This window comes from Mustela nivalis (assembly GCF_964662115.1).
Source record: "Mustela nivalis genome assembly, chromosome: 6".
Classification (NCBI taxonomy): domain Eukaryota; kingdom Metazoa; phylum Chordata; class Mammalia; order Carnivora; family Mustelidae; genus Mustela; species Mustela nivalis.
Window position 1 is genome coordinate 20,805,779 of NC_139025.1, and position 21,120 is coordinate 20,826,898.

Here is a 21,120-nt window from a genome sequence, read left to right on the forward strand (position 1 = left end):
GCATACACTGTTACTCTGAGATTTCACCCATATATGTTCTCTTAGGGTAAACAGAAAGCATTTCTTCTATGTATTATATTTTTCACAAAGACCCTTCCATTGTATTTTGGAATATACACTCATATGATCTCCACAATATAAAGCAAGAGCTTCTTACGGAGAGAATGCCCTCTTACTGATAGCATTTAGAGCAGGGCTGTGAAACACATTGTCTAGCAAAGCAGTTAGGCGGGCGGTGTGTCTACTTATCAGCATCAAATATGAAGCTGTAAGTCTGACCTCCAAACATGGAGCAATTCGGTAATATTAAATTCATCTGCTGGTGAAGCTGTATTCATTATGTAATTTCTCGGTGACACTTTCCCTATGTGACCGTGTTTATGAGAAATTTGACAGGGCTGTAAGAAACCATTTTTTGCAGGCTGAAGGAAGTCTTACATTTTTAAACTGGTCATCACCTTCTGCAATAAGGAAGCAACTCTGAACACACAGCCTATTTGTCTGAGTAGCATTTTCTTCACTTGACCTTAAATACAGTCATGTTTTAGAACTTTAACCCTTTGAAGAAGACCCCATTATTGGAAAACATACATACTTTAATACTGACGAATGCAGAAAACAGGCTCTGTATTTTGGGACAAGGTGGCAAAAGGAGAATGTCTAGATTGTTTCCACCAAGATCCCTCATGAGAGATTCATGAGGATATTTCCGCTTGCCCTCAATGTGAATATACAGAAGGTAGACTAACATTAGAGCAGTGGGAAACTTGGCAGAACGGGCTAGGACAGGGTTTGTGCAAAAACTTTTTCCGGTTTCAGTTTGAATGGGTTCCCAGGAAGTGTCAAGTTCGAACAAATCCAAAATTTTACAATGTAGCTCAGCCAAAACTGCTGAGATTCACCTGATTCTGGGTCAAAACTGTACAGAGCACACTGCGTTTTATTTGGTGTCAAGCCAATTTGACTGAACCTTTCAGGCAACTTCAATGAGAGGCTCATAGCCTTGGCAAAACCAAAAATGAACCTAGCTTGATCTTTGGTTTTGAAACAGCAAGTTCTGGTTTTATAAAGAGATAAAGGCAAGTTTTCCTTAGTTTTAAGATTCTTACAAATACTCAGAAGAACCATTGCAAATAATTAACAGTGATTTGGCCAGATTTACATTCTCAAGTCAGTTATTTCCTGAGCTTAACCAGGACACTTCAGTGACTACGTTAACTCTATTGGCACCATATACTCCTAAGTGCCGTAAAGCAGAATCTGCTGCTCTAACAAGGAGTAATGATCCTTCCTCAACAACTTATGCGTCTGAAGAGTGGATCACATGCGTAGTAAGATGAAGCATGACTAGTGCTGGCTCCAGGGTGGGAAGAAGAGAATTAAAAATAAAAACTCCAGCAGCAATTGTGTACTGTAATGGCAGACACGTGAGGGAAGAGTATATAGTGTTACTTGGTGATTTCCACAGAGACTCATTGGCATTCTCCTGAACTCTTGGACACTGAAGTCTTGAAGATCTACCGGTGAGCACAGTTCAAATCTGTTACCACTAATATTAGCTGAATGAAACATTTAGAGGTATGCCAACGGCTCCAAGAGCTTGTTGTTTTGTTTTTTTTTTTAAATAAAAGCCATATTTCTAAAAATTTCAGTGTTTTGTAATTTTTCTCAATATACGTAGATTTATGTATATATTTCTCCATATTGTTACAGGTTAGGACTTATCTTGTATGTTATACTATCTCTATGAGTACACATTGAAAACAAGGAAAACTAGATTGTTTCAGGTCACTTGGATTTGAGAAGATGATTAAATATTGATGAATTATAGCTATATGATTATACATTTGTTCCAAGTCAATGATTTTCAAAATTTGGGGTAGATATTCCCCTAAGATAATTTTTTAAACTATATATCTCCCTTTCCTTTCACCCTCCCCACACACATTTTAAGATTTTTAAACATTTCGTCAGAGATTTAGGTAGTTGCAAAGGATGAAATTTCTGGACTGTTGTAAATACTGACATTTTCAGATAAAACTCTTGTATTACTCATATAAACTTACCCAGCAAACTTTAAGTACTTCAGTCATTTGTTATTACCATTTGTCCTCTGACAAAATAACTAAATAAGATCCTCCTTAAAAGACAGAAGTTTTATATTGTTCTTTTGTCCTTTGAATTTATTTCCCGTCTATTTCCCCAACATACTTTTGTCCTAATATAAAAAAATATTTATTCTTGGAAGTCTTTTTATTGGTTATCTTACCATACTTCATCTTCTCTGTAAGACAAATGTATATATACAGAGAGAACAACTGATTTTTAAAATGCCCCGTGACCATAATGTTTCAAGTGTTATATATTTTTATAGATTGAATTGTCATTACAATATTAGGTGTACTAAAATTTTTTTAAAATATTTTATTTATTATTTGACAGAAATCACAAGTAGGCAGAGGCAGGCAGAGAGGCGGTGGGGGGCAGGCTCCCTGATGAGCAGAGAGCCCAATGTGGGGCTCGATCCCAGGACCCTGAGATCAAAGGCAGAGGCTTAACCCACTGAGCCACCCAGGCACCCCAGGTCTACTAAATTTTTTGAGAAAAATTATTAAATGTAAGCTGTATAAAGATGCCCAAACTTCTAAAAATATATCCCTTAATGGGATGGATTTTTGTCTCTAATACTTAACTGGCTCATGCATCCATGGGTAAGTACTAGCTTTTGTTTGAGTGAGACAGTGTTCCATTTAATTTCTAGTTCTATTTTTTTTGTTGTTGTTGTTTCTATAGATTTAATCACTGAGAAATCTTGTTCACATAAAAAAGTACATGACAATGAAAGTAGTTTGGTTATAACAATGTCACTCAGTTTCTTGAATGCCTTCCTAGTTTTATGGCAAAGATTACATAGTGATCTGTCATCAAAAATTAATTTTAATGATCTATCAGCTCGATTAAGTCCTCTTTCAATTTTGTTGAAAGCAAAAAATTAGAAACCACTTGACTTGCCAAAGGACTGTAATGAAGTTATTAAAGCACTCACTTTCTGTTTTGGAAGGTATACGAAAGAGGTTTTATTTACCAAGATTTGTCTAATGACTACAACAGTTCTTCCTTCACTTAGAGGCATTTCAGTAAGTTCTACATATGCAAAAAGTATTGAGAAAAGTTAAAATCTTATTAATGTTAATGCCATTCTATCAGTATAAATTTTTAATCCTTTTATTTTATATTAGCATTAAATAGATTTTCACTAAAACCTTAGACCTGCAGATTGGCAAAGTTAGTCCTTATTGTCAAACCAATCAGCTAAATCAGGCTTACTTTCTGGCAGGAAAAAATAAGTCTGACTTCATGTGCCCCGTGACAATGGCCTTTTGAATTATAATCCTAAAACAGATAAAAAAAAATAAGGCATGGAGCCCAGGCCAAAGTTTGTCACCTGGATGGAGTAAGACACTTTCGATGATTTCTTTCCAAGACTCAGTTTTGTTTTCCGGAGCTATATGTTCCCTGATCATAGTAGGGTGGTAAAAAGAGGTGAGGTTATCAAATAAAATTGTCATCCTCCCCCCCATCACCAATCCACAATATATGTTGATTTCAGAATGCCCCCTTCTGAATACTTCATCTAGCTAATAAAACTCTTTGTCTTATCAATCATATATGTATGACTAACAGGGACAAAGAGGCTTACATTAGTGACTTGATTAAAGAGGATATGAAAGCATCAAAATCAAAAGTGCCCCTCGTTTAGCAACCTGAAGTGTCTGGAGGAATCTGCCATCATGTAATCCAGGATGGGTGGAAGGTAGGCCTCTCTCTCATTAAGTGGGAGGAGGTTGAATAGGAAAAGTAAGATGGCCTCCTCACTCAAAGGCACTTCAAGGCCTCTGCTGGAAGAGCCTGTAGAGGCCGAGGATATACAGATCAGTTCTCTTAAAGCTATTTGTGTCTGAAGACCTTTGGAAAATCTTTGCATATTCCTAGGGGGTGTACTACTCCAGTCTGAAGACTCTAACTCACCAGCTATCTTTGAACATTACCCCCAGGGATAGCATTAATCATTTCATCATAAAATTAGGGGGAAAAAAAGAAGTTCTGCTACCATGTTCCCATTCCTTCTGTTTTTTTGGGAAGAGCATGTCACAGGTACAAAAAAATACATAAAATATATATACAGGCATTTTGAAGAAAATGACAATTTGTAATGTTTTTTTTTTTTTTTAAGATATTATTTATTTATTTGACAGAGAGAGAGATCACAAGTAGGCGGAGAGTCAGGCAGAGAGAGAGAGAGAAGCAGGCTCCTGCTGAGCAAAGAGCCCGATGCGGGGCTCGATCCCAGGACACTGAGATCATGACCTGAGCCAAAGGCAGCGGCTTAATCCACTGAGCCACCCAGGTGCCCCATCTTCATGGTTTTAATTAGCATTTCCCTGTTTACTAATGAACCTGAATATGTGCACATATATTTTTCAACTAAAGTGCTTGCTCATGTCTTTTACCCTCTTTTCTTTCTTTCTTTTGGAGGGGGGGAATTTGGGTTGTTTATCTTTTTCTAATTGATTGTTGGCAGTAAGATCTGGATACAAACTGATTTGGATACAAAGCGCTACTTAGCTATATATTTTGCCACCAGTATATCCTAGGTGTGCTTTTCTTTATACCCTTTTTATGTTGTCTTTTGACTTACAGAGGCTCTCAACTTTAAAGTGGTCACATCACCTCCATCCTTTTGGATCTATGTTTTCAGTGTCTTTTTTCTCCCAGAAATCCTTCAAAATCCTAAGATCATGAGGATATTTAACTACACTTTGTTTTCAAGTTTTGTGGTTTGCCATTCACCTGGAGGCTTTCATCCATCTTTGCATCTGATAGGGGTTCAATTTTATTTTTTTGTTTTTAAATACTGCCTATTGAAAAGTCCCTCCTTATTCCCTCAATAGGTGATGCCAGTTGTATCAGAGACATCAAGTTTCCATGCACAAGTATTTCTGTTTTGGGGTAGTCTATTTGATTACATTGGCCTATTTTTATATTCTTGTGCCAGGACTACACTATCTTAATTTTCACAGCTTTAATAAGGTTTGATACATAGTCCGAAAACCACCCCCAACTTGTTCATCTTCAGAAGTGTCTTGACTATTCATGAGGGTCCTCTCTACGAAGAACTTGTATTTTTATTGCTGTTTGGTAGATCCCCCCACCGCCCATGTGTTTTGTATTTTTTTGTTACTTTTGTACTGGTATACTTTACATTTTCTCTGTACTTGTTGCTGGAGTTAGAAGGAAAATGGACTTTTGCAAACTGGCTTTTGTAGACTAAATTTACTAAACTCCTTTTCTTAACTATGAATTCCTAGGGCTTTCTATATAGACAGTAACACTATTTAGAAAATAACATTAGTTTCACTGCTCTGGCCAGGACCGCATGCACAGTATCTAACAGAAGCTGTGGAAAGGGGCATCCTTTCCTTGTTCCTGGCCTCAAAGGAGGACTTTCAAAACGCTAAGGTAATGTTTGCTATTGGGTTTTTTCACATGACTTAGTAAGTCAATTCCCTTCTATTCTTAGTTTGCTAAAAGGTTTTTGATGATGATAATGATATCATGGGAATAAATGCTTCTTATTCATCTACTGAGATGACCTTATTAAATTTATTTCTCCTTAATCTGTCACATGGTAAATTACATTGATTGATTTTCTAATATTAAACCAACTCTGAATTCCTGGAATAAATGCAGCTTGTTCATGATGAATTATCCTTTTAATACATTCCTGGATTTATTTTGCTAATATTTTGTGTATAATATTTTTGCATCCATGTTAATGCATGAAAAGTCCCTTAATTTCCCTTATTTATACTTTCTATGCCTGGTTTTGTCTCGAAGGTTATGCCAACTCATAATGAGTTTGGCGTGTTCCCTCTCTTCTAGTTTCTGTAAGAGTTTTTATAAAATTAAAATCATCTGTTCCCGTAACATTTGGTAGAAGTTATCTGTAAAATTTATTTGGGCTTGGTGGCCCTTTCTGGAGAAAACTGTAATTGACTAAAAATTGTTGATGAAACTTTTTGTGATTTTAAAAATTTACTCACAGTATGTTATTTCTTCTTTGTTCTGGAAAATTATATTTTTCTAGGAATTTAGCTATTTCTCCTAATTTCCAAATGTATAGTTACAAAATTATTCACAATACCCTGTACGTGATTAAATTCTAAAATAGCTACAGTGCTATCTACTTTTTCATTCTTCTGTGATTCATTTGTATCTTTTTTTTTCTTCATCAGCCATGCTGGATATTGATTTTTATTCATTTTAAACAACCAGATTTACTTTATTGGCCCTATATGCTGCATGCTTGTTTTCTATTCATTATATTCTTTTTTCTATGTTTTCCTTTCTTTTGTTCTTAAGGTGTTTATACCATGCTTTTAATTTCTTATGTTGTGTGATAAGTTCATTATTTTTTATCTTTCTTTTCTAATGTAAGCATGTAAGCCAGTAAGTTTCCCATAAACACTATTTTTGCTGTATCATTCACATTTTATAACACAGTGTTGCTGTTATTCAATTCTATTTATTTCATGATTTCTACTAGAATTAATTTTCTAAACTTGAGTTGTTTAGACGTTTACTTTGAAACTTCCAAAAGCCTATGGCTTATCTGGTTCTCTTTTTGAATCCCAGAGTTATAATCATGTCACTGAATTCTGGCCCATGGAAATGGACAGAAATAATATGTGCAAATTCTAGTTTCTACTAAAGGAAAGTTAAGTGTTCTCCCTTCTCGTTACAATGCAAATATAAGGGCTGGAGGTGGTACAGGCATCTTGGATCAGGAACGGGAAGCAGTATTTTGAGGACAGTGGAGCGAAAAGACAGAAGGCAGCCTGGGTTTCTGACACTGTATCTGCCACAGACACCATATATTTGGATTGTTACACAAGAGAGAAACTAATTTCTATCTTGCTTAACCCACTGTTACTTTTGGATTTCTTTGTCAGGCCTAACTCTAATATGAAGGTATGCAAATATCATGGTATTAATGGAAATCAAACTAAAGACAGATTTGAGAGTTGACATGAATTTATATCTCCAAGCTGAACTGTCTTACATTCCTTTTAAACTTCCTCAAATGACTCTTACTGTTCTGTTTCTATCTCTGCTTTACCCTTGACCTCCCACTTCCTAAGTTCACTAGTTCCCATCTCTAAACAAGGGCATCCATTTACCCCTGCCTTTTTGGTACCAAGTGCCCAACCCCTGATTTTTCAACCACATTTCTAAAGTTGGATTATTTCCAACATGCACTTCCCCATTCCTACATGCAGTCTTTCACCATTTTACTCTACCCCTGCACGGAACTACAGCATTTGGATTCCTACACACCACATTTACCAGCAAAAGCCCTGATTAAAAACCATTAATAGGGGGTTCCTGGGTTGCTCAGTGGGTTAGGCCTCTGCCTTTGGCTCCAGTTGTGGTCTTGGGGGTCCTGGGATGGAGCCCCAAACAGGGCTCTCTCCTCAGCGGGGAGCCTGCTTCCCCCTCTCCTTCTGCCTGCCTCTCTGCCTACTTGTGATCTTTCCCTCAGTCAAATAAATAAATAAAAGTCTTAAAGAAAAACCAAAAACAAAAAACCATTAAAGACTCCCTATTGGCTCTAAGGCAGGGCTACCACTTTAACCCTCTGAGTTGTAGGTAACTGATAGCAATGCAAATGATTCTTGTCCATAGACATGCAAATAAATGTTGTCCGAGGGAGGTTCAATTGATTTCCTTCCACCACCTTAGAAGAAGCCAGTTTTACATCTATTTTAAATTCACTTCAGTACCTACCTATGTGGTTCTTTGCTCCTTTAAGTCAACTTTAACATCTTACTAATTCTCTCATTAATGAGTTAAATAAACTCATTGTCATGACTTCACTTCATATTTGTGTAAGAGTCATGATTTCATAGTTTTACTTTTTTTGAAAAATATTCTTTTAACAACCCCTTTTTGTTCCTTATTATCTTCAAAGTTCCATCATAGCCCCAACATGGGATGTCTTCTCTGGCTCTTTCCACTGACACTATTGATGCTTCGCATTTCAGAGATGAATCTATCTCCTCCATCATGTCCCCCAAACTACAAGATCCATGGTTGTCCTAGCACCTAGACCATGATGATGTCTTATTTTACAATTTTTTTTCTTTATAAGAGTTCCTATAAAATGCATTGTGTTTCATTCATGTGGTGTAGACAGTGTGTTTTTATCTTACATCATTAATTTATTTACATGGAAGTAGCTTTTCTCCTCAATTAAAGTACAGGTTCCTTGAGAAAACTAATCAGTTCTTCCTCTTCCTCTTCCTCTTCAGTGTCAACAGAGTGCCTTATATAGTAGCCAATAAGTATCCACTGCTATGTCTCATCCATAGCCCATCAACTGGGGCTATCAATCTAGATTTTTTCAGATAATCACTTAGATTTATTTGGAGAATCAACATGCCATATTTTGGCAGAAAGTTGGTGCCTTCCTAAAAATTTCACATTAAACTTAAATGAAAATCATAACCGCTTTCGTGAAACATCAAGTAAAGTGCAATACTAATCAGAAAGGCTAGGGAAAAAAAATAAATTGATGTGCTTCTGGGGAATTTTTTCCCTTTAACTATTGAACTGGTTCTGTGTATACCTATAGTCATAAAAACAGTCTATGTGAGGGTCATATATGGACAGTTTGACCTTCGTTCTTTCCTTCTACAAATGTTTATGGATTGTCCAATATATAGCAGGAGTTTTTGACAGGCTCTGGGATGCATTTACACCCCAAATTAAAATGTAATTTCTAATCCAAGAAGCTCACCTGCTAGTGAAGGAGAGAGAAACGCTGAGGAAGAGGGGGATACATGGACACATGATAATGACCTAAGCATTGCATCACTAGTGACAGGCCATATCAAGGTGCTCATTATGATGAAAAGACCATCTTATTTTCATGTATTGTAACTACTGAACCTTTCAAATCTCCTAACGAAACAATGAAATTTCAAACTTTTGCAGACTTGTATCACCATAACATATATCCTACATTCAACACTTTCTACGTTAATACCAACCCAACCAAATGTAGACCACACCACTTCTTACAGTTTAAGTGCTGAGTTAGTGAGAGAATAATAAATGATCCTGAGATTACTTTCAGCATATTTGATTTTATGAACTATAAAACACTTTACCAGTTGAATAGTCTACCAAGTGTATTAAATCTGCTGCTTATAATGCCATATGAAGTCAAAGAACTTCATAATATTTGAGCATTAACATTATTACTAAGCATTTTCATTTTTATGGTTTTACTTATGATAATTATTTCAAATTAAAACCATCTTGAGAAAACCGCCACTGTAAAAAGCCTCATCCATTTAATCAATTTTATTTTTCTCATGATGACTTTTTATTTTTACCTTTATTCCTAAAGGAACCCTTAGAATAAGGCATTACTTAAGATCATACTCCATAGTACTTCTAGTAAAGAGATTAGATAAACACAAAAGACTAACAAATACTAAAAAGAGTTATAGGATTTTGATTGTTGTTTGTATAATTTTCAATTCTGTATGGTATATTGGCATAATTAAAACCAAGTAAGAAATAATAAACAATCATATAATGATAACCTAACATTTGTCTGGCCTTAAATATTTTCACATATATTCTGTCTCTTAATTCTCACAACAACCTGACAAAGTTTAATTACTATTATTATTATCATTTTTACAGATGAGGGAATCAAGAAACAAGTAACTTGCTGAATGTTGTGTAAGTGGCATTTTGTATGTTGAACCTAAGTCCTCAGACTCAAAATTTCTGTTTTTGTTCATACTCTTAAAAAGAGCATTTAATTCACAAGCCAAATCCTGTTGGCAAGACACTTCCTAAGAGTAAGTGAAATATATGTGGAAGAACACTAAACATTTTATCCACCTACAATGTCATCATACTGAAACTGAGAAGGTCAGTGTAATTTCCAAATGGCCCAGTTAAATCTAAGGAATAGATTATTTACCCACGAGGGTCTGGACACCGTCAGTCAAAAATCACTTGCTTACATAGGACTAAAATGAGCTCCATTAGCATCTTTCCATTTCTCACACTCACAAAATAAATATTTTATTCTTTATTTGCCACATTGTTTAAAGGTTTCTTATTTTTTTTCCTGTTCATTAAAACATATAAAGAAAAAATAAAAATCACCACTAGACCCAAGCCACTCTTAATATTTGTGTGCTTGTTTTCTGAAAGTCTTTTTTAACACAAAATATTCAATATTTGCATCATACTCTCCATATGCTTGTGTATTCTACTCCCCCTCCCCCTGTATAACAGCACAGCAATATTTACTTTTGAAAAAAATGACTTTTTAGGACTAAATAATCTTTTGTCGTAAGGTGGTATCATAAATTATTTTACCATTCTTCCAATTCACATGGTTTTTACTCCAAAAAGGTTTATTTATAAAAGGAATATAACATTTTATAAAACTTGAAAAAATAGAGAAAGGAATGAAATCACAGTCCTCTCATCTAACAAGTCATTTTTATGAGTTTTTCTCAAGTCTCTTCTATTCTTTATTCATACGTCTATCATTACCTTGTTATCACTGAAGTACACATGATTTTATTTGTCTTTTCAGCTTGTTTTCTATTATAAGCCTTTTCCGTAACAGCAGTGGTATGCTGGACGGAAAAGTCCACACTTTTATCCAATCATTCAGTACTATATTGTCCAACAATTAAGTTGTCCCCCCTTCTCCCTAAAATCATTTAAAATAAATCATTTTACCATAAAATATTGCAAACACGTCGTCTTTACATTCACTCACCTTAAAAAATTCATTCCCTAATGCTAGATTCCTACAGGCAAAATTATTGAGAAAAAGGCTGACCAGGTTTTAACATTATTTGAGTATTCGTGAAAACCATGTACAAAAATATTAAGGTTGAATATCTGTACTTCGAAGTATAAACAGTTTCCCAATCTCAGCTTCTGATCAACCAGTCCTTTTAGTGATTGGGCAATAAAGATACAAGCATATAGGATACTGAGTATACTTAAGCTATTTATGCTTTAAGCTATTTATACTTAAGCTAATTATGCTTTCCATGGATTAGTACATCTTGGTATCCTCAGTCTTGAGAGAGCAGTGACTAGTGAAATAGGCACATTTTTGTTTTTCTCTTTTTTCACTTAAAAAAAATCTGTATCCATATACTTTTCAGGTATAGTTTAGCTTATCCTCCCTTTGAATTCTAGATTAGTTTTAGAAATGGTTTCTCGAACTGCTTCTTTCGAGGAGTGCTCTGAAATCCACCTCAGGACAAGCAGTAACTCTGACAGAAGGAGAAAGAAAACGCCTCAACTTACCATTTCTAATGCATTTACACGGTCCTGCAAAAAAAGCATAATGCACAATTATAAAAACAAAGCTATTAAAATCATTTCAATTTACTTATTTTTCAGATTTTCAACTTATTCTCTATTAGTAATAATGTTTTGAAAATCTCAAAAAATAAAAACTCCTACTCAGGATGATTTCTACAATAGAAAGAGTCAGGGGAGAATCACTGTACTTCTGGGGCACCTGGGTGGCTCAGTGGGTTAGGGCCTCTGCCTTCAGCTCAGGTCATGATCCTAGGGTCCTGGATCAAGCCCCACATCGGGCTCTCTGCTCTGCAGGGGGCCTGCTTCTCTTCCTCTCTCTCTGCCTGCCTCTTTGCCTACTTGTGATCTCTCTGTCAAATAAATAAATAAAATATTAAAAAAAAAAACTTTAAAAAAAAGCATCACTGTACTTCTCATCTCAGTTGTGTTTGGTTTAACGACAGATATCAGAAACTCATAAAGTGACTAAATGGAATAAACATTACCACTTTTGCACTGGTAAAATGATTTATCTACGTAAGGATTTATAAGTATTACACACATACATTTGAATATATGAACAATTAGATGATTAGTAGTAATATAAAAAAGGACTTTAGCATAATACCAGTGCTCAGTTAGGTACACAGTACAAAGTGTGACTTGGAAAGTAAAGTTCAGACATAAAAATAACTTCATCAATTAAGATTAAGAAGTAATTTGTTAACTGAAACAAGGCAGGAAATATAAACAAGAAAGATGTCACATGCAGTCAATCTTGAATTCAGATGGACCCTCTCTACCTACAATACCTGTGAAGGTTCTACAGAAAAACCTGTTTTCTTTTTTTCAAGATTTTATTTATTTGTTTGACATAGAGAGACACTGTGAGAAAGGGAACACAGGCAGGGGGAGTAGGAGAGGAGAGTAGGCTGAGCAGGGAGCCCAATGCAGGAATGATCGCAGGATTCCAGGATCTGAGCCAAAGGCAGATGCTTAATAACTGAGCCACCCAGGCGCCCCAGAAAATCTAGTTCTTAAAAGGGGTCATTGACAACAATATTGATACAAAGCTAAATGATTAGGTAAATGGGTGCATTTTCAAAGCAACAATTATATTCTCAACTTTTTTCAGAGCTGACAGCTACACAGAGGAAATCTTTGTCAATGAAAAGAGGCTGAATTTGAGAGAGGAGAGTCTGAAGATTTAACGAAATAGAAAGCCATCTTTTGGGGGAAGATCAAGGCCACTCTTCCTTCTTTTCTCTCATTGGAAGCAATGGGAGATGTGCGACACCTGGATTTCCTTTTTGTTTAATCAAATTAATTTTGCCCAAGACGTAAGGGGGAAGTGGTACAGAGAGCCACTCAGCTCAGATCTCTCAGTGGTCCTACAGGGACTGAAGTGGACACAGGACACTTAGAAGCAGCAAGAACTTGGTGCTCACAGCCACACTCCTAGCCTTACCTAACACGTACAGGCCTTTCCTTTGAGGATTTCCACAAAGAGTTGAACATTCCTACCCTTTAAACATTTGGCTATGTGGGTACAAGTGAAATGAATATATTATGCAAAATCAGCCCAAAGCAGACTGTTCTTGGCAATATAATCTGTTTAATTGCATTTTGTTGGCATACTTGAGAGAACTTCACCCTCGCCCCCATAATTTTCATGAAATAACTGCCGTTTGGTTGGTGACTTGTGTACTGTCACTTTTGAATGCTTCATAATAAATGCATATAATAATGCCTCAAGGGGGCTTTGATCTGTTGTTACCAGGCATCTTATTCACAGTCCATCTGGGACAAAACCATTCAGCAATGCTTTATCATCCTTTGCAGATTGAACAGAAGAACCTCATTAGATATCTTACGGAGACAGAAACAGCCTTTGGGCAGTATCACATTTATATGAACCATCTTGGAAGCCTCAAAATATTTACAGCCACTGTTTGGGCCTTAAGTTTTCCTTATACCATGTATTTATGGGCTCTTATTATTTAGGATTAGCACATTTTAAAGGCAAACATACAACTAGTTTTAAAAAGCACGCATAAAGCTAGTTGGAAATCAGAGTTTTCATAAGAGATCAAAATAGTAGAATTTAGGGGCGCCTGGGTGGCTCAGTGGGTTAAAGCCTCTGCTTTCAGTTTAGGTCATGATCCCAGGGTCCTGGGATGGAGCCCCGCATCGGGCTCTCTGCTCAGCAGGGAGCCTGCTTTCTTTCCTCTCTCTCTGCCTGCCTCTCTGCCTACTTGTGATCTCTGTCTGTCAAATAAATTTAAAATAAAAATAAAAAAATAGTAGAATTTAAATTTTGTCTGTCTTAATTCAGATCTCTGTGTTTGGCAAAGATAAACTGATATAATTTATGTATTAGTGTCTTCATTTTACTTAAATATTTGTTACAAGATTTTTAAAAGAAATACACACGGTCATGGACTGCGTGTTCTTATTCTCATAAAATTCATGGATTGAAACCCTAATCCCCAATGCAATGGCAGTTAGAGATGGGACATTTGGGAGGTAGTTAGGTCATGAGGACAGAGTCCCCATGATGGGATCAGTGTCCTTATAAGAAGAGACAGAATGCTTCTCTTTCTGCTCTCTGTCATGGAAGGCAATAACAGGAAAAGATGGTCATCCACAAGCCAGGAAGAAAGTCCTCGCAAGGACGGAATCTGCCAGCCCTTCGATCTTGGACTCCTGAGAAATGTTTGTTGTTTAAGTCCGCCAGTCTGTGGTAAATTGTTGTAGCGGTTCAAGCTGGCCAAGACATGTGCCCAGTCTTTAAGACTATGAACAAAAACGGTCCAAGAAAACTCCATTTTGTTAAAATATAAAGATGAAGAAATGATTTACTTCAGTGCAATTTACTTACATCTTTTCTTTTTTTTTTCTTTAAAGATTTTATTTATTCATTTGACAGAGAGAGATCACAAGTAGGCAGAGAGGCAGGCAGAGAGAGAGGAAGGAGAAGCAGGCTCCCTGCTGAGCAGAGAGCCCAATGTGGGGCTTGATCCCAGGACCCTGAAATCATGACCTGAGCCAAAGGCAGAGGCTTAACCCACTGAGCCACCCAGGCACCCCTACTTATGTCTCTTCATCTATAACCTACTTCATTCCAAATTGGTACTGAGTTTTCTACAAAAAATGTAATATGTTACCAAAATGAGAAAATTGGGGCAATAGACAATTCAGTTCATTAATCTGAATTTCAATAATTTCATTTGCCAATCAACAGCAGCTAATCGAATACCAGCCATCACTGCCAATTAGTGAGGTTTGTCTAAACTGTACAGTTGTTTGGTCTTAATTGTAGGCTATCAATAAAAGAAACTACTCCTAGTCTTTATGGACTTACTGACTTGCTTTTAAAAATTAAGAAATGCTTTGAAAATGGAGATGGATGACTTGTTTTATGGCAGATACAATTATAATTCTATATATAAAAGAATTAAGCTACTGCAAATATTTTTTCTCAAACAAAATACAGCCACACTTCCTTTCTGGTTCTTCTTATTAAAACAAAGGTAACTTAAGCCAATGCTGTGGCATTGATACAGCCCACAAAACAAACGTCAGTGTATGTCCTAGAATGAACATCTAAGTACAGCACATTAAATTCTGTTCTTTTTCACCTCTTCTACTCTAACCAGAAGTACACAGTGTTTTGTTGTTTAATCTCCAATTTTCATTTTATACATCAGTCATTCTTATTTTGTAGTCAAGGACTTTGAGAGTCTGATGAAACTTGATCTTCTCCCCAGGAAAATGTACCTTATCCACAACATACACATAACTCTGCATACACTTAGAGGAGAACTGTAGACTCTCAGAGGTCTTCACATCATTTGACCCCCAACAAAAACACTTGAAATAAGATGTAAGAGCATTATACAAATAAATTATTTTATTAAGCTGAATCTACTGATTTCTCCTATATGAAGTATTTCTGGATAAATGACCAATAGAAAGAAAGAAAGAATTGGGAGCGGAAGGTTAAAACAATAATCAAAGGAAAAATGTCTTCAATGTTTTGAAGAAGAAAGGTCTTGGGGGGGGAACCATTTTTTGGTGACTATTCTTTCATTCTACCTAAAGAGGGGAACAATCTAAGACACACCTAAAATGGCAAAAATTATTTAAAGTTTACTCTAAAAATTATCCATGTAGTTACTGCATAGCCATTGAGTTCCAATGTAAAGTGCTATCTACTCTTCATAATGTGAGCATTACATACAATTTCTGAGTGTCAATAAAACTGCTAGACAACACACTGTAATTCATTCTGGGCCTGGCAGAGCAAGAAGGGAGAGGTATATTTTGGAAGAGGTCTACAGCGTATGTACTATAGAAAGATGTATTATAACTTTCTATGATCATGTTAGCAATCTGCTTTGAGCTGTATATAGGCCTTTTCCACCTGGTTGTACATTGGAATTTATGAATGAACCGAGACAAATTCATTAGCATCACTAGAGATGGGCAAATATTTGTAGGCTAAGGTAGGAAATGAGTGCTATATGGATCACTGGCATCTGAGTCCCTGATTATTAACAGTTTGACTTAGCCACGCCAATCAATAAAACATATTGATTCATCCATCCCATCCAAGAGATGAATTAGAGGCCTTGTAGTTCTAAATAATCAGAGTTTTGCCTCTGGTCAAGTGTAGTTGAACTGGCCTACAGACTGTAGCACAATAATGCAGCATTTTCCAGGAATGCTTTACATATATCCATTGACATATGAAAATGCACAATACTGGAAGAATGTAACCGAAGTCTCTCACTCTTCTAAGTCTAAGGATCTTTAGGAGTATAGAATAATTCTGAAAGCTTCTCTGGAACTGAAAGACCACAACGGACCAATAATTTTCAAAAACAAAGACCCACAATGGGGACTCCTTCCACTACTGTTCCAAAAGCGAAAGGCCTCTCTTCTGAAAGAAAAATCCCCTCGGTTTCATCCAGACATAACCACTGTGTGGCATTTTTCCGTTCAGTGTTAACACTGCTTAACCAATATTCACACTTTACTACTTCTATATAAATGACATAAAACAAAATACAAATATGTGCATTTTTTTCTCTATGAATTTCCACATGACAATCTGTCACATTTAACACACTGTCCGCCATCTTTTAATAACTAAAAGAACTCAAAATAATTCCAAATATATTCTTTTCCAAAATTCAAGATATTAAAATGAAAGAAAAGGAAATGGCCTTTATTAGTCATCACCAAAAAATGAGTGTTTCACATAGTGATTTAAAATAAATTAAAACAAAGAGCTAAAAACTGCAAACAACCTTAATGTTGCAACACCAAAAATGTTTTAGAATATAGCCTCAGTTGACTTTGAATACATCACATGAGTCAATGATCTATATGTAAAACTGTACGTTGTCTATTTTAAGTGAAACAAAATTACTCTCAAGACAAACTTCAGAACAAGTGATATGTAGCAGCCCACAGTGGTTTCCCAACCAACCAGAGTTTGCTTTACCCATCACTGGATTCCTATACTCTGTCCTTGTTCATTCATTTCACTAGCTGCTTAAGTGTCCTTTTCTAATAAGCTACTCCAGGATCCAAAATAACAGCACAGAAATACCGAAAAGAAAACCGCAGCAAGGCATCAAGATTTTGTCTAGAACGTTGTTAATAACAAAACTGAATGGGAAGAAATCGGAGAGGGAGATAAACCATGTGAGACTCTGGACTCGGGGAAACAAACTGAGGGTTACAGAACATAGAGGGGTGGGGAGATGGGGTGACCGGGAGATGGGGGTGACCAGGAGATGGGGGTGACCAGATGATGGGTATTAAGGAGGGCAAGTGTTGGGATGAGCACTGGGTGTTATATGCAACTGATGAACTGTTGAACACTACAACAAAAACTTATGATGTACTACATGCTGGCTAACTGAACATAATAATAATAAAAAAAAAAAACCAAACCAACAAAGTCATTAATATCCCTCCCTGCCCCTACCACTTCCCAACCTCACCACTGCCCAACACTTTGACTTATCAAAAAAACCCAGTTTAAAGGAATGTATCATTTCCTAGCGTAGGGGGAATACCCAGTAACACTCATATTACCTGCTTTTCACTCAGGGTGTGGCAAATACCTGATAGAATCAGAAGCAGGATTTAAGAAGGGAATCAAGATATGTGCTCCACATTTCTGATCTGTTCTTTTATCCACTACCACTGTCATGATCAGACTTCAGACAGCCCGCTGTTCTTCTGTAGGGTTCCTCAGCAACACTGGCAGGTGGCATTTTGGGTTTGCTGTCTTCTTATGAGGCGATCACCATCCCTTCCACTCTGATAATGCTTGTGTCACTATTTGACCTTGTTCAGAGAAGTTTGAGATTGTACTTGTCCCAAATTGGGAAAGGGATGTGTGCATGTGTTTGTTGGGGTGGGGGTGGGGCAGGGAAGATGAAGAGAAAGATAGGGAAATGGGGCTCCGTTGCTTTGTTCCAATGGATTTCACACTGGAAAATGCAGCCCGAGAGGAGAAGTTGGGTTTTGCTTGAAATTCCTACAAATGCTTCCAGTCAACTGCACAAAATTAAAATCAAAGAAGTCTCACATCTACCCTTTACGTTTCAGATCATGGAAGAAAGCAATGAGGTGTCTTTTTTTTTTCCTTTAAAATGAAGAATCACATTAGGATTCTTCGTTAATGCACAAACGTAATGTGGTGCACAGGTACCTAAAGGATAAGACTACAAACAAATGAAGGGCAAAAGATAGAGAACATTCTTTCCCCCAGACTGCACAATTCCACAGAAAACCTGTTGGTAACAGGTAGTAAGAGTTCAGTGAATGACATCTGGACTGGGGAACAACTGAAAATTATTTGCAGATACATAAATGTTATGATGGTAGTTAGGGGCCACGCAAATGACAACCAATGTAATTGCAAAGACTGATGGTCCCCCAAAAGAGAAGTAGGCACAGTAGCTGAATAGTAGGGGGAGAAAGCCAGCAACCCAGAAGCCAACACACTGTATTTCTCCCCCAAGGATTCACATTTAAAAAAATAAAGTATATGTCTCCAGTGGTGAGGTAGTCATATATCAGCTGAATATGCTCTGAACTCATATGCAAATTACAGTGCAGTAGTGATTATGGCATAATTTATGAGGAGGTTTGTGTCATGAAGAACTTGTGGAAAACAATTGGGTATGTTTGCTTTGAGGGTGTGTATCTGAGTGTCACCAGACACAGCTGGCCTAATGAGACTCCCTGAGGCTGACATCTCCTCTGAATCCCTCAAGGACACACATCTTCCAGACTCCAGGTGGAGAGTGTTCACAGAGAAACCCACTGTCCCAATCTCCTTCTTCCTGAATACATGAATCGCAGCACTGCTGACTATCAGGCATATCACAAGCTAAGTCATTACATGGTATGAGCAAACGGTCCACTTTGGGAATTAAATTGCTTACCGTTGAGCAATTCCAATAACTCACATCTCGATTTACGTGCAGTTATTTTACTCAAGTGTTCTCAGGAATTAAAGGACAAGGAGCAAGTCTGAGGGGCTCTCTCATCCTCATTCCTATATTCCTTCTGTGGGCTTCTGTAGAGTTACCTCCCACTGTTCTATACTAAAGAGATAGACTGTAGATAGGGGTATCCAGACATAAGCAGAGGGCCTTAAAATAATATATTTGGCTGACACAAGTTAGGTTTTTCTTGCCTCCTCTTCAGTTTGACTAAGATTAAAACTATTATTAATCTCCACTTCCCGACATACAAGCACAAGTTACATAAGGGATAGATAGTTCAAGGATTTAAAACTAACCTCAGATTATTGGTACTTAGACCATCAATGGTACACTATTCTTAGTATCCAAGAAAAACAAGGACAACATAGTTTCTACTTACACTGCTGAGATACATACCTGAAGGGTGACTTATCCTACACGTCCTATAATAAAGTAGATGTGTTTTGACTATTCAGTTTCAAATATCCTAAATAGTCCTTCCTATGAAATACTTAACTGCTTTTTCTTCAAAGTGAGCTTCATTCTGAATTTTCATTGCAGTCTGACTAGCATCTTCCCAACGTGGAGTTTTAAACAGTTGCTTTGGCTGTTTAAGAGAGATGTGAGTAAAGAAAAGAGTTGGAAAGCTCTATTATCTTAAAATATTTGAAAGCACTATAAATAGCCAGAGCTATAAAAATAATACTAATAGGACTATCATAATTTCTACTAAATTTTTAATTTCTGCATTTAGAAAATGATATCACACTGTGCTCTTAAAATGTTCTCCCCAAATAATTCCTTACCCAACTTAAATACATAGATTTTAGGGAAATCATTACTTGAAATTTAAAGCATTTGATTCTTTAGGATTATAGAGCTAAAATTTTTCAGGATTATAGAACTAAAGTATCCTCAAACTTCTTATTTTCCAATATCCTTAGAAGAACCTAATCATAAATTCCAAAGTCTATGATATGAAGGAATAAATAAGGTGAGAGCTTGCTAATGGATGCACCTGGGCGGTTTTAGCCAGTCATGAAAGCTTCTTTTAACACTCACAACCCTACTTGTGGATAATGGAGCACTGATGTAATGTGCTTTTAGGAGTTCAGGAAGGTCTGATTAGTCAAAATTATGTTTCCTTCCATTTGCAAAATTATTAAAAATCCTACCAATAGAAATGTATTCTTTGCCTCCCCCCACTCTAGTTCATCTTTTCAAAGGCAAACAATCGTGGGATGGAAAACCATTGAACTAGTTCATTCTAAGGCAGGGGTCAGCAAAGTAGGACATGAAGCCATTCGAACCTGCCCCCTGTTTTTATAGGCTCATGAGCTAAAAATGGTTTTTACACTTTTATTTGGATAAAGAAAAATCAAAGTAAGAATAATATTTTATGACATGTGAAAATTACATGGAATTCAAATTTCAGTTTCCCTAAACAATTTTTATTGGAACACAGCTCACTCATTTCCTTACTTATTGTCTATGGCTGCTTTCATTCTGTAATGGCAGAGGTGAGTCGTTGGGAGACAGCATAGAGCCTGTAAAATTGAAAATATTTAGACTCCTGGCCCTTTACAGAAAGCTTGGCAACCCTCTGTTCTAAAGTGTTGATGTCCTATAGGAATTACTTCCTGCCTCACAGCGGGAGGTCACCCTATAGCAAAACAACCCCTGTCAGATTGTGGAAGGAGAAGATAATGTGAAACACACTGACCAGGGGCAAGAAAAGATAATAGGAACAGGAAAATTTTTACTTAACTTTTAAACTTTAAAATAACATCAAAAAGCTGTATATGCATAAATACCTATGTCCTGAATATAAATCATTCCTCAGACCATAAAAGTTTCTTCTTTTTGTCCTTTATTCCTTTTATCTATTATTTCTTTTTCTTTCCTTCCAATGTCTTTCCTCTCTCCCTCTCTTCCACTGACTTATTCATTTAATTAATTCATTCATTCATTCACATTTATTGAGGCAGACACTTTGCTGAGTGTTGTGTACACAGTTATCAACAAGAAGATAAGGTCTCTCTGCCTTTACGGACTTTACATACCAAAGGAGAAGACAAAGGAGAAGACTCAAAAACTGTGATGGGGGACTGAGGGCAGAGATTTACTTTAAACAGGTTGGTGAGGTTAAGTTTCCACAAAGAGGTGACATTTGAGCTGAAACTCAAAG

The 21,120-nt window shown here is 36.5% G+C and overlaps 1 protein-coding gene across 41 annotated transcripts in view; it reads right to left on the minus strand.

The window, feature by feature from the left end:
- Positions 1–21,120, minus strand: part of CEP128 (centrosomal protein 128) — a 407,789-nt gene that overhangs the window by 41,386 nt on the left and 345,283 nt on the right. For 22 of the 41 annotated variants that reach the window (XM_082736376.1, XM_082736360.1, XM_082736375.1 and 19 more), the window contains 2 exons: positions 19,450–19,539; positions 11,422–11,445 (listed from right to left, as the gene is read on the minus strand). The exons of 3 other annotated variants lie outside the window; for them this stretch is intronic. In XM_082736376.1, the coding sequence (XP_082592502.1) occupies positions 11,422–11,445; positions 19,450–19,539 (114 nt within the window). Of the gene's footprint in view, positions 1–11,421; positions 11,446–19,448; positions 19,540–21,120 lie in introns of all 41 variants that reach the window. 16 more of the 41 variants (XM_082736371.1, XM_082736380.1, XM_082736349.1 and 13 more) reach the window with 2 other exon arrangements.